Source organism: Phaethon aethereus (genome assembly GCF_964289735.1).
Source record: "Phaethon aethereus genome assembly, chromosome: 14".
In the NCBI taxonomy this organism is placed as follows: domain Eukaryota; kingdom Metazoa; phylum Chordata; class Aves; order Phaethontiformes; family Phaethontidae; genus Phaethon; species Phaethon aethereus.
This window is the reverse complement of record NC_138590.1, coordinates 9,806,276-9,821,012: the sequence shown is the minus strand read 5'-3', so window position 1 is coordinate 9,821,012 and position 14,737 is coordinate 9,806,276. Positions and strand designations below refer to the sequence as shown.

The window sequence follows — 14,737 nt, the reverse complement described above, 5'->3', positions numbered from 1 at the left end:
ACCTCGTAAGCAGCCTGGAAAGACAGCTATGGGCACTTATGTTCGCTTTTCCCTTCCCCTGTCCGACTCCTTCGCAGCCTCCTCTTTTGACCCACCAGGCATGATCTGCTCAGCTCTGGTGCCCAAATTGTCCCAGTGCCTTCCCTTCCTCTCTTCCACTGCCCTGAGCTCTGGGTTGACGACGGCAAGGAGCCAGCTGGGAGGGAAGCCTGGAAAACCAAAGCAGAGCACCTTGATGCTGCTTTGAGACTCCATCAGTCAGTGGATAGAGTTCACAACCTCCTGGGATGTGAAGCTCCCCAGTTATGAAGCTCTATGTCCCACCAACGCAGCTGCACTCCTCCTTTCTTCCCTTCTTCCACAGGCACACTCATCCACTACTGCTACTTATTTCCATCCACTGTGGCCAGAGGCCCATCACATATCAGCAGGAGTTCATCCAACATGATGAACAGGCAGCAAATCCACCCAGCATGCCCCTGTCAGCCTCAGGCCACCCAGCACTGTCTCAAAACAGCTGGTGTCCCAACTGTCCCATGCTGTGCTTTACCCTGGGGAGAGCTTTCCTGTAAACACTGCCATGCCATGGCACGGTTTCCTTCAAATCCCTCCTTAAAACCTTCCTTTGCCACAATTCCTGCGGTCCTTTCCCCCACAAATCCCCACTGTGACAGTCCTTTCACTGCTACAGTCCAGCCAGGACACAGGACAACCTGCTGGCTTTTCCTTCCTATCCACAGCTGGAGCAGAGGTTGCCCTTCTGCATTTAAGCTGCATATCACTGGGCTCAGGGCTTCAACAGCAGAAATAACACTGTGTGTGCTGCCTCGTACCCAGCTGGGCAGGAAGAGGAGCCTGGTGCCCACCACGCACTGCAGGTCATCCTTGGGGGGCATGAGCTCCATCCCCCACGCAGCGGACCTGGCACCAGCCAGAGAAGCTCCACTGAAGATACTCTGTCTGCTCATGAAAACTCCTCTGGTGCCAGAAAGCTTCTGCTCTCCCAGGGCTGGAGGAACCCTGCCTTTGCAGCTAATCAAAGCTACTTTGCTTTATCTGATCGGCCGAGAGCAAAGGGTGCGGCAGCAGCTCCGGAGTGGCGGCTGCAGAGCGATGGATGTAGCATGGTCCCGCTGCCTCAGCCATTCGTCAAGGACTGCAGAATGTCAGAGGAGAGCTTGGGGAAAGGGCTGTAAGGAATTCGGGTCTCCAGCAGTGCAAGATAGAGCAGGCATGCCACAAGAGGGGTTAATCTCTCCAAACAAACAGATAGGGAAACAGGCTCTGCAAATTATTCCCTCTTGTGGGAATAATTCCCTCTTCAGGCAGAGCTGAAGTTATACTGGGGAGTAAGGAGCTGAAAAAAGCAAGGCAGAAGCATTTCAGCCAGCAAAATTGTTGAGGCTCCTCTCTAGCCAGAGGCTATTGCTGTTATCTCCAGCAAGCTGGAGGGGCAGAGAACCTGAAACACATCACCCTGCCGATCACGGCCGCAAACCAAGCCAGATATTTCAAGAGTGGAAAACCGTCTGTGCCTCTTGCTCTACCCTGAAGGACTCCCCCCTCTCTCCCCCTCACCCCACTGCCTCGGAAAGAATTCACTTCTCCGCACCTTTCAAATCACATCCAGATTTTCCCTGGCACAGGTTCCAAACTCACTTCAAAAAAAGGCAGCCCCAAATGTACACATAATTAGTCCCAGCCCATGGAGCGGCCAGCTACGTGGGCTATTCCTAGGATGGGGAAGCAGGCGTGGGAGATGGCATTTCCAGGAACCCTGCGCTTAGCATCTGTTTGGCAAAGTCCTGCACTGTGCACATATCCTGGCGAAAAGGAGGGGGACCAGCAACGTGCCTCTGGGTCTGTCCTGGGTATAGCATAGGCATGGAGTTCCATATGTTGTGAAATGAAGCTGAATTAAACAGTTCTTCTGTGAAGACAGCCCCTTACACTCTCAACAGTTTGAGATCCTGCTGGAGGGAGCACAGTTAGTCCCATTTGCCAGCAATTACTGAGAAAACTACAGAGCACAAGAGAGGGGGCAAGACATCTCTCAGGCATTGGATGAGGTGGCCAGAGGAATAGGTCATGAAGTCTCCATGGAAGAAAAGACAGTGGAGAGCCCCCAAGGCTTCAAGGGGTGCTACCTATGATATAGGAGAATGATTTTGGCCTTGGCTAAAACAGTGAAAGCTCTTCATGGCATCATTGGGTCAGTTTGTTGCTGCAAGAGGAGATACCTTTTCTTCACCCAGCTCAACAGCAACCCTCGGTACCTGGGCTTCCTACCCCAAACGATTCATGCTTTGCTATTGCAGGACAGCAATAGCCTTGCTACCCTTCCTACTGCGAAAAAAAAAAAGACATTTCTGCAAAGACAAAGAGTTGAGAAGAAGACAAGAAGGAGGAAAGGCAGTCTCCTACTTAGTAAATCCTTTGAATTCTGGCTATCCCATCAGACTCGGCAGCTTTTCTTCATGATCAAGAGAGTAGAACTGCATCGGAAGATACCCCAAAACGTTCTCCAAAGCCGCACTGCAACTCATCCATGCAAGGGCTCACTGAGAAATGTAAGAGTTCACTGGAGCAAAACGTTTCCAAGGCCATTTTTCCTACGGTCTTCAGTGCCACGAGAAAGTAAGGTAGTTTGTTTAAAGACAGCTCAAAGGTCAAAAGCACAGCATCTGCTTCAGCACAGCACTCTGCCTGGGGTAATACTATCTGCACATCAGCAGGGTTAGTGGAAACCCTACAGAAAAGGCAACCGTACAGATTATGGGCTGCAAGCTAGCCTGGGACCGTCCACCCAACAGTGCTATAGCAGAAATGCCCATCTTGCTAGAGCAGAAAATAGTAATCAAGGCCCCATCTTTTGCCCCATCTCCAGCTCTGAGGAAGACGCAGTGGGACTGGGGAAGGTCTGGTACTGTAGCTGGAAAATGGATGAGTTGTCCTCCACCTCCTTCATGGGGCCTGTGTGGAGGGCTATTAGCATCCTCACAGTTGTTCTGGGAGAAAAGCCCCAAAGTATGTGGGCACCACTGATGCCCATGCTGAGCAGCTTGGCAGGCTGGGAAGGGAGTAGAAAGGATGCATCATTCTGCTTTTTACCCTACTTTTTATCCTACTGAACCCCCGTTCTCCTCCCTTCTTGGGAGTTCACTATTGTCTGTAGCTAAAGCTTCCTAAAAAGCAATTTTACAGCCAAAGTTAGGTCAGCCTCAGACAACCCCTCCTTGCTGAGGCTCACGTTTCCAGCGAAGCAGACTGGCCAGGATCTGCTCCAGGCCACTCGGGCTGTACAAAGTTTGGAAGGCTCCACTCTCCTTATAAAAGCTGTTTCCTGAAAGATCTGGCACAGCCCTTACTCAGCAGGCCCAACTGAGCTCATTTGTTTTCTTAGTTCATTCTTTCCTGGGGTCTCCATACCATCATCTCCCAGCCAACACACGTGTAACCCTTAGTGTGAACTCCTGCAGGCGAGGATGGAGCTGCCCAGCACGACGTCCCCCGAGCTGGGCAGTGACAGGTCCCTTCTCTCTCACCAGCTGCTCCTGACTCTGCTCCAGGGCCCGCAGCCGATGCCACGCATGGGCTGGGTGCTGCCAGAGCTGTTTTGAGGGGCCATCCTTAGCACCACATGAAGCCAGGCAGGCTGTGCCAGTGGCTCAAAGCCAGCAAAAGTAGCCAAGAGTCCACTTCAAATTCCCCTAAATGGCAGCAGAGGCTTTTCAGGCATGGTGCAGGAGCACTGCAATGTCTTGCCAGGCAAAACCAGACCCCACCAAGCTGTGCTATGGGATAAGCGTGGTGCCAACCCCCAGCCCCAAACCTCAAATGCAATTGCTTTGCTCTGCTTCGGAGGACCCAGCTTTATGACGCCACTTCAGAAGAGCTGAGTGGGCTGAAGGACTTGCACTTACGAGACTGTTTTCTGATACTATCAGAGATCTACTTCAAAAGACCCAAAGTCTCTAGAAATTTCCAAGAAGTCAAATCCTCGAAGCAAACATTAACAAAATGAAGCAACACAGAGCAAACAGAGTTCCTGTGGGTTGGATGTTGTAACTACGGAGTAATCATGGAACTCTCTTCCCATTCCAGGAAACCAGCCTGACAGACAAACCCAGATGGCACCTTCTCAGGTTGTGGCAGTGACTCTGAGTTTGGGACGCTTAGGGACTTACTAAGAAAGACAGAGCTGCAGGAGGCACAGGGTCGCAGGAGACATTTTTGAATATTGCAGTGGCCACAATGTCTGATGTTACACTACAATGGACTTCCCAGAAAGCAGCGTACTTTCAGTAAATCACTGGAGCCAAATCTCCGCTGGTAGTGAAATTCAGACACTAAAAATGTTGCTCAAAATGAGATTGGGAACAAACTAGAGTACTCACACAAGCTGAACATAATCAAAACCCTAGCAAGTCTAAGCATACTGGACCCACATTTTGTAGAGAAAGAGACCCAGGCTGTTTGCGCCGAGCTCACATAGATGGCTCCCCTAGGCAGAGAGGGACGAAGTTTGGGTTCAGCTGTAAGTAACAAAACCCATTGCCATTCCCAAAGTGGGAAGACCAAAAACTGCTCCAGAAAGGAACCACACTGCTTTGCACATCCTCTAGCATAGCCAGCAACTATTAAAAGACCCTTCCCTTACCCCTAAGGGAAGTCCTCTCTCAGAAGCAGACACAGCTTGCAAGCCATCTCACCAGGGAGGTACAGCTCATCGTCCTGCTCCGGAGAAAGCCACCAGCTCCTGGCCTCTGGGTGATGGGCAGCAAAGGCAGGAGGGCAAAAGCAACATGATTCCCACTTCTTAGTAACACAAATTCCCTGAAGCAAGAGGACTTCTGAAGCTGCCCCATGAGGACAGGCAGATGCAACATTATCTGTCTTTCCAGTGGCTACCTCCTGCTTGGAGGTAGGACACCACCCTGTGCTGGGATCTTCTCACCACACCACCCCTTGCCCTGTGCTGGCACGTGAAAGTACAAGTGGTAAAGCTGCAGGTCAAGAAAATGAAATGTCAAGAAAAATTTCTGGGAGAAGCACGGACTAGCGATTTTCCAAGTCAATGTGTGACTACCTCTGAAAACGATATTATTTAATCCTGTTGCAAAAAGGGGACCAGAGCAAAAGGGCAAACATCTCTGCGGAGGACACACACAAATGCACAAGCTCCTCTGAGTATGGTCATCCTAACTCCCCAAAACTGCATTCCAACACAAGAGCCAGCCTTTATTTTCCAGCAACTCCAACCCCCTTTTTCCTCCAATGGAAATCCCAATGACATGCCTCTTAGCAAAGGGAAACTATTTCAACACCAAGAAGAAGAAACAAATATTGATGAGTGTGCTGTGAGAAGCAGTGCTCCGACCAGGTTTCCTGAGCCCAATCGCTGCCTTCCAAAAATAGCAGCATTTTGGTGGGAATTTTCTGCAAGTGCTGCACAGCCAAACTGTATGTCCAATTTTTCCAAGTTATGCCCTTTGCCAGTTTGGCTTCCATTTTTCCTCCCACTCCTTGCTGGCAGGAATACTTGTACAGTGAGGGCTTTTCTGCTGTATTAATGTCAGGTGTGCTTTGCTTTTGCTGATGTTACAAGGACAAGCCAGAATCAGAAATCCCTCTATAGGAAACCCAGACAGGTTTCTCTTGCTCAGAAAGAGGCGTAAATTATTTTCTTCATGCCAGCCAGAGAAAAGTAAAGCCCACTAAATGCCTTTATGTTTCCAGAAAGGCCAGGAGGCAAAGCACAGCACAAAGGGCTGCACTAAATGGATCTGACAGTCACTGGAAGTGATTATGGTACCGTGACATTTCTAAATATGCCCATTAGCTACTTGGGTGTGGGGGTAAAGACAACTCTGTGGTCAAAGGCATTAGCTATGGGTGCATGAAAGACTCCTAGAGCCCCCTTAGGCTGGTTATTTTTGCAAGGCACATTAGGGTTTTTTTTTTTCACCCGTAGCAGCAGCACCAAAGGGCAGCCACAAGCAATCCCCCACACCACAAAGTTTGCAACAGACCATTGCAACTGTTCCTCGGGCACACACACACTCAGCTGCACACCAGGCTGGCAGGGCACACGTCATGCCACAGAAATCCTGTCTTTGAGCAACCAGTCCCGAACATTATGGGAGGAAGCCAAGGCTGTCAATCAGCTTAATTTAATGTGTGGAATTCAATTGTTTTTTCCTTCTCTCTGGATGGCCCTTTGGGTTGCATGGGACAGGAAAAACAGCGAATAAGCAGTTCCTGGGGAGCCTCACACGATCCTCAGCCCTGCGCCGTGCTGGCCAGGCCCCTTCTGAAAACAAGCTGGCTGCTGTGGAGGTTGCTCCTGGCAGAAGCTGTGCAAGCGGAGTTGCTCAGCTGAAGTCCTCCACTAATGAGTTCAGGAGGGAGAGAGAACGACTGAGGGGTTTAACACTCGCTGGGCACACTGCTAACAAATACAGATGTTTTAATGGACATGGTGTAGGCCAAGAACTTGCTATTGCTCAGATGGTTCAGGAGATAAGAGCTAAAGCATGAGTATCCTCATACACAGAAGGAAAAAGCTCCTGCCACACCAAAACCAGCATGGTTTTTGCTGGAGCCCACTAACCTACCTGGGAGAAAGGGGATGATCCTTTGCTTGGGGTCCTTCTGCCCTCCTTCCATCGGAAACTTGTCCAGCATTTGCATCTAGAAAAGGAAATGCAAGAGAGCTGATTAAAGTGATTAACTTGCAGGACACAAGGCCACTCTCCCCAGGAGGAGCTGAAGCTCATTCTGTAAACCAGGAGTGTCCTGAGACATTGTACGCAGCACCATCAGCCAGGGTATGGTGACCTGCAGCACCAAGGGAAGCTCATTGAAAGCAGTGCCAGAACCACAAGATCTTAGCATCATCACCACTACTTTCAAGACATTTCTCACCACTGATGTTGCTCATCTGTGGTGAGATATCATTCTGCTCAGCACGGGTGATTTATGTTACCTGCATTTCTGCAACTATTAAGTTTCATCATGATGAACCTTGGTCACTAGATCTCAGAAGCTCCTCAAAAAAGGCATATTTTAAGCTTATTAGCTCAAGCATTACACAGCACTGACAACAGTTCCTGGACTACAGCTGACTTGGACTCATGGCACCAACTCATGTTTGCCCGCAAAAGTTATATGTCAAGTTTGGGGAACACTGTGTGCTACACCGGCTTTGAGGGATGAATGTCTTATGGGATTTTCAGCATTAAAGAAATCATTTCCTGACTGATGCAACTGCACTTAGTATGTTTAGTCAGCAAAGAGGGGTGATAACCAGATCTTGCTCTTGCTGGCTTCAGCACACGCACACAACTTCCTTGCAGCTGCTATGATGCTTAATACTGATGCCCTGGCAGCACCCACATCCTCAGCATTTCCTTTACTTGGTCTTGCTGGAAAACACCATTTGGATTAGGCTTTGCATTGTACAAAGAGCAGAAGAATAGAAAGAGCAGGCCCAGCCATCCATCCAACCACTCAGATACTCCTTTGGAAGGATGGGGAGGGAGATGCAAACTCTCCCTTGTTTTTTCTGGGGCATGGATCTGAGCTCAGTTTCCCATCACCTGAAGAGCTCCTTGGTTCCCAGGCTATTTGAAATGGGTCTTGCCCTCTCTTATTGGAGCTATTACACTCTGCATAAATAATTAAGCACTTATGGAAGCACTGGAGACAACCCACCTAGGAAGTGTCCTGAGCACCTACAAAGTCTAAAGAGCCATTCTCCTCTGGCCCAATTAATATTTAAAGTATTTCATGAAAAGAGGAAACTATGCAACCAGAGAGCCCGAGCCATTCATCCCACGAGAGGCCACGCTCCCTCCTGTCTGCTGCTCCGTCACGTAACATGGGGAACCCCTTCACCATGGGGAGTCCGTCCAGGGCCAAATTCTGGGGTCTTGATACCCCCTGGGATGTGTCTCACCTGGCTCCCTGCTTTTCATGGCTCTTATTCTTTGGCAACTATTCTTCCCCGTGCTTTTTACAGGAGGTCTCTGCTCCCAGCTAAGGGCTGTGGACTCCTCTGCTGCTAGGCATGAGCTTGTTTAAAGCACTGTAATGCTAAAGTTAAGTCCTTTTTGTCGATATAGCCTTCCGCACTCCTGCACATGCAATACTTGTATTTTTTTTCTTGGATCTCAGATGCACCAGGATAAATTTCTTGAGGTTTGGTGGAGGGGGGCAGAAGGAAGGAAGTATTTTTCTTATATTTTGAGAAGAAATAAAAAACTCTACCAACACTCCCAAAGAAAACAGGAAAACCAAAAGAAGCTCTCAAATATTCTCTTCAAAATGAAAACAAGACAACTGAAAACCAGGATGACATTAAGCACAAATGAACACTGTTTACAGCTTCTTCTCAAAACAAATTTTAAAGGGTTTACACCAAAGAAAATTACTCCAAACTCAGCAATAACTGGGGACTGCGGTGATGTTACCAGCAACCACAAAGCGAGCACGGCCGAGGGAGGACTCGCCTTCCTGAGGCACTGCAGGCTCCCCAGGCAGCACCACTTCCCCAGCCTCCCTGGGCACGCGATGCCCTCTTGCTCTTCCCTCAGCCCCGGAAAATAAAGGATGACACCACATCCCCATTACCCTGCAAAACACCCGTGTTGTGCTATGGCGGAGAGGTGCCTCTGGCCCGGCTCCTCCTGTTGGGAAGAGCTCGGGAAAGCTTGTGACTGCCGAAGGGTGAGCAAAACAAGTCGCAAATGCCGCACATCTGATTGCTGTTAAGCAGCGCAATATTTGAGCCGCTGGAAGCTTTCTCCTCCTCTCAGTTTTGAATGCGAGCTGAGGCGCTCTCGCTCCCGGGAGCACTGAGAGCCTCCAAGGCATGAACGGTGCAAGCCATGTTTTCTGCCGTATGCACGTGCCTGGGCTGTGCCCCTGGCCAGATCCACTCCCGACCATGTGATCCCACCAAACCCAGCCAGAACTTCATCCCAGAAGTTCTCCATTTCCTTTTTCATGACTGAAAGTGCTCCTTGCAGTGGCTGCTCAGCAAGCAGGAGGCAGTGTGGGGACCCTCTCCCTGCAGCCATCCTGCTCCCCTCCAGCCCAGAGGCACCAGCACCAGCCCAGCCTGACCAGACATTGCACCGCCTGCCGCGGGTCGGTGCCGTCACGCCTGTGCCGTCACAAGCTGCTACCTCTTCTCTTGCTGGAGGGAAGAAAAGAGGTCACAAGGTGCCTGGAGCACCCTGTGGCCTGCACAAAAAGAGAGGAAGATGGGGAAGGAGCAAGGCAGAGGGGTTGGTCCTGTGGGTCCCACCCAGCGTGGCTGCCACATCACACGGCTCTGGAGAAGACAGCAGCAAATACTAGTTCATCAGTTTTACTAGGCATAAGCCTGTGGTTGAAGAACAGCTAAAAGACCCACTCCAAAGAAAACAACCCCAGCGCCGGCTGTAATCACGGCAGGCAGTTTGCGTTAGCAAGATACAAGAGCACACGTCTGCAGAAATCCAGCCCGTGGGTCGTGGGCTGACAGCTCTCCGTAGCACCACATGCCGTAAAGTTGCAGTGAGGAAAAGCACAAAGCAGCGACGGGGAAAGGTCAGCTCCAGAGCTGAGAGATCCTCCAGAGACCCGGAGGAAGCCGGCTGGCAGGTCTCTGGGTTTTGAGTCTCCCTGTACCCTTTTCTGGCCCATCTTACTCCTGCTGATTTTGCAGGATGGGGACTGCAGCAGAAGCTGACGTCTCTTGCCCAGGAAAGCCAAGGAGAGCAGACACAGCCCTGCAAAAGGGATAGAAAAAGGGTAAAAGTACAGCAACCCCACAAGCCCTGGGGGAGGGATGCACAGAGGATGATCTGCAGAAACAGAGGCACGCCAGAGACAAGGCAGGGCAGGTTTCCCGGGAGAGCACCCTTCTCCCCAGCACGGAGAGACTCCCACAAATCATCTCAGCGGCGAGGGTTTGCATTCAAGCTCCAAACACGACTACCCACATCACACTCCCAGAAGGGAAAACTTGCCGGGCCATCCAAGATCCCGGGAAAAGGGGAAGACGGGGCAGGTGAGAGGCAGGCAGACACACAGCCCTTCGGAGCACAGCTATCCCCGCTGAGCATGGAGAACACAGAGAGGCCAAGTGCCAGTCTGGCTCTCAGCAAGGCGCTCAGCCGGGCTGGGGAGAAAAATTAAGAGAAAAAAAGAAACAAAACCCCTATTGTTTCTCCCCTTCCAAGATTTTTTTAAAGTGTTTGTGACAGAATCTTAAAAAAAATTTAAAAAAATTGGAGCAGGTGCAATTTAAAGTACACATTTTGGTGTGTTTTCGTTGTGTAGGAAGCTGTTGTCTCACACTTTTTACCAACTCCTTCCCAGTAATGCTGGGTGGGAGGGTGATCACATGGCTGCCAGGGCCTGGCTCCCTAAGCCAGGACACGGGCACGGACGTCTCAGCGGCATATCCGACCCGTGGCGGGTCTCCCCACAGCCACACACCAGGACAGGGCACAGCGCCACATTTCTCCTGCTATTTCTCCACCACCAATTTATCTTATCAAGTAGCTGTTTTTCTTATTAACCCAGAAATGTCTGGGCAGAGAGTCTTTCCGGAGCGAGCTGAAGGTCCATGTGCACCGTGGGAGCACGCTGGCCCCGTGGCTGAGCATCAACAGGGCAGGCGATAACGCCGGCGGGGCCTCCCTGGGAGAGGGAACCTTTCAAAAGCAGCTTTGTATCAACAGCTAACACGCTGGCAGACAGCTTCTTCATTAACAGGAAACTCATAAGATAATATCCTAATTGAATCAATTAAGAGTGCTGCGGGCTGCAGGGGATCCTAGGGAGAGGGGAATGTACGTGCTCAGCAGTATTCCCTGGAAGCAGAGCATTCAGGAAGGGCTTTGCCCAAATAAGAGCTGATGGTGTAATGCCAGAGGGATGCGCCTGCTGCAGGAGCAGGGCTCCAGGTCTAACAGCCTGCAAGTATGCCCTATTGCTTCCTGGACGGAATCAAACTCCAAGAATTCTCTGCAAAATAAACCAAACCAACACCTCCAGCCAAGTGCTGGTAGATAATAAGGCGTGTCACCGCTTTGCTGCCTCTCTTCTGCTCTCCACTATAAAGTGGAAAAGTTTTCCCCTCTAAAACATAAAGGTGAGGAAAAAAATTATTATTTTTCATTTAAATTCTGGTCTGGTGGAAAGAAAAATGTCAAGGTGAAATGAACACAGAGGTCCTGCATTCCCCCAATAATGATGAACCAGAAGGGCACGGATTTGCAGCAAGTCCTCTGCAACTGGGGGCGGACTCTGTGGGATTTGCTTTTGTTAAGCTGCTCTAAAGCACAGGCTTTCCATTACTGAGTGTTGGGGCTTGCGTGGCACGTACCAACGCTGCAGAAGAGAAAGCAAGTCTTTGCCAACTCATGGAGGTTGTCACCCAACAGAAAGATATACCAGCGCGGGCTGGGGGGTGATGAAATACCCAGGCGAGGAGAACAAACTCTTCCACTCTTGCACAACACCAGGAGCCAATGTCGGAGCCAGGCCATGAGCCGTAATCACAGGCACAGGCCGAGGGAAGTTCCCCCTTCTCTTACCAACAGGATTTGCTTTGCCTGTATGACGGAGGTTAGGCATAAAACCACGTTCCTCCTTCTTGGTCTAGCAAGCAAGAGCTGACCTAATCCATGCCTCCACCAGATGCGTCCGTTATCCAGAGCAGAGAAGTCAGCTTTTGACACCACCCGGAGGGAAAAGGGGAAAAAAAGGAGTTCAGCAAAAGGCTTCAGAGTCTGGCTGAGTGCGCAGCGGCAGAATCACAGAAGACTCTTTGTGAGAGCAACAGCCTCCCTGCTGAGAGGAGGCAGCAGCTTGCCATGGGGGAAAGACGGGTCTGAGCCAAGCCTACTCTCATCCCACACTCCCAAACTCCCCGTTGGCCCTGCTCCATGCGAGGCGGGGAATGCTGCAGGCAGCCGGGCATACCACATGCCTGGCTGTCCCTGTGGTGAACTCCAGATGAGGACCTGAACACACAGTGCTCACCCTGACCTCAACGTGCTCAGCAGGGCGTTAGTCAGGTCTCATCTAATGGAAGAAGGGTCCCCCAAGGGTCAGCGTCCCACTGATCTCCAATTGCAGTGGGAAAGGGATGCAGGTCCAGCAATGCCTGCTGTCACAGCAGCACCGCAGCCCCATGGGGACGTGATGAGGGACACGGCTGTGCACTGAGAAACAGAGACTTTGCAAACGTGCTCCTGCAGATCAAAACACCCTCATGCCCCAGAACCAGCTGGTTCAGGGAACATCTGTCAAGCAGATAGACTGGGAAACAGAACAACATCTAGCAGCGGCTCACAGGCTACTGGTGGTCAAGCTCTTTGCAATCCTATGAGAGGCACCTTCCCTGCATCCACATGGACTGTCTGTGAGGAAAAATAGGGGAAACACAACAGCCCAGAAATCAGAAGAACCAACATGGAGCAAGATTACATCCCAAGTGTCAGTGGCGCTGAGCTGAGGAGCTCAAGCCTGGGGAAGGACTCTACTGGTGCTACACCATGTAAAGCCCATTCAGGGGCCAAAGCGAGTGGTTGTTCAACAGCAGTAATGGGAGCCGAAGGGCAGCACAACTGAGCGGTTTCTTGATGACCACAGTTTCTTCCCAGTTCCTGTTTTTCTGGTGCAAGGGATGAGACATTCAAGCCTATTTTACGCATTACCGGGCCAGGGGCAATCCTGACCTCTTCAGCACCAGGAAATGGCATCACAGAGGCTGGATTGTGAAAACCTGATGGAAAACTTTAAGCATCGCTCAGCAACAGAGAAAAAAGAATTAACTGAGGTCAGAGAAAAAGGGCTACACAAATTGGCAGCAGCTGCCACTGGAAGAGAAATTTCCTATGAAATCACAGGAAGCATTAGACAGAGGGAGACATTGGTGCCTGTGAATAGCTCACTGGTACGGAGGGGGCCGCGGGCGCGGGGCTGGGCAGGACACATCCCTCTGCCCACGCTGCCACAGCCAGCCTCAGGACTGAGCCACCGCCAGGTCTGTGCTGCCCCAGGTGCTTGCCCATAAACCACATGGACCAAGCCCAGGGAGCTGCTGGGCTCTGCCAGCACACCGGGGCTCGGAGGATGTGGCAGCTTCGCATCCCTGGGTCTGGTCTGAGTGCAATGGTTCTCCAAAAGCCACCGAGCAAGAAGCTTCCACTGCCTAGGATGGAGGAAGTTTCCAGCCCAAGCACCCACTGATTCTCTAAGCAGAAACTCAGCTACACTCACCTCTGGCTTAAGCAATCAAGACCACGACGGGCACTGCACACTCCCCAGGGCTGCCGGGATTCCCACCAAAGGAGGCACTTGGCCCCAAGCGTCTAACCCTTAAAAGCCTGTATTAACCTCGGTGTAAGGAGCCTCCTGTTTTATCATCCAGCCTTGAAACTTAACCCCCCAGAAATGACTAAGAGTATCATGTTTGTTTATCAACAATGAAAGGATAGAAGTTTCTAGTCACCGATACCATCATCACAACAAACACCACATGCTAATTGCAGCAGATGGGCGAAAGAGAGAGTCACGGAAGGAGAAAGAGAAATACCCTTGGTCTCCAGATAGGTCTCTCTCTGGTCAAGCCAGGCCCTGCTCCCCGCAGTGACTCCTGTGTCTGTTCTGCGCTCATACAGAAAGCGCGTTTCCAAGAGCACTAAAAAAATCATGATTTAAGACGTTTGAAGTCTGTATGTTTTCAAAAGCAACAAGAAGCTCTGGGTGCCCACTTGGAGGCACCCAGAAAGGAACCAGAGGGCAGACAAAGCTTCACATTCCCCAAACCCAGCTCCAGTAAGGCATCAGGTGAGACACCCCAAGATGGTGGGATCCAGACCGCCACTCATTTTTGGATGGCCCAAACAACGCCTGAAAAGCAGTGCTTGCTTCCCCTCCTTTTGTAAGCCTATGAAGAATATATTCGGGACCGACTAAAGAGAAAGTTTAGTGTTTAAAAAAAGAAAAAGAAAACCTCACATTTGGAGAAGAGCACCAAGCAATCTCTATTAATCTCCTCACGAAGCTGCTAATCTCTCTGTCTGCTTCTTGGGTGATTAAAATATATCGCTTTTTACGTTTGATTCATTGGTGCTGAATCCTGGAAGTCATCATTCTCTTTACAGTACTATACTAATGCATTTTCCACTTAATTTCTGATAATTGCAGCCTCTAGATGGCATTAGGCTGGGTAGGCAGGTCCCAGACTGCACAGATGAGCACTGAAAGCTGCAGCACTTCCAGAAGAACAACATTAACACCACCAAACAACCCGTACAGCATCCATAATTCACCACAGCGGCCCAGCCATGGGAAGTGACTCTTGCCGGTAGACACGCTTGGGAACAGAGCAGCAATACCCGGGGTGACGCTGGTCTGCGCTGCTTCCTCTTCCCCATCCCATCCATGGGAACATCCCTCCAGCACAGCTGGGGCTGTGTCACATCGGGAAGTATCCCTGGAAGGTGCCTCAGTATGGAAGCAGGGAAGAGCTGTGCCACCTGCCCCAGACTGGGGCCAAAGACCACAGAACAACCACCACAGCCATCGTTGGAGCTGTCCCGGCAGCAGCAACCACCGTAGGGAAAGCTGCAAAGACAGTTCACATTCATCCACATCCTCCTCTCTAGCATCCCAAAGTAGACATGCTCAGAAGACCAGGAAGTCATGAGATTTAGTTTCTGCTGTGGAA

At 50.7% G+C, this 14,737-nt stretch overlaps 1 protein-coding gene across 1 annotated transcript in view; it reads right to left on the bottom strand.

Moving 5' to 3' along the window:
- SH3PXD2B (SH3 and PX domains 2B) overlaps window positions 1-14,737 on the bottom strand; it is a gene marked incomplete at its 3' end in the record, with an annotated part of 76,574 nt that overhangs the window by 36,758 nt on the left and 25,079 nt on the right. The window contains exon 3 of the mRNA XM_082006032.1: window positions 6,618-6,693. Within this exon, the coding sequence (XP_081862158.1) occupies window positions 6,618-6,693 (76 nt within the window). The remainder of the gene's footprint in view (window positions 1-6,617; window positions 6,694-14,737) is intronic.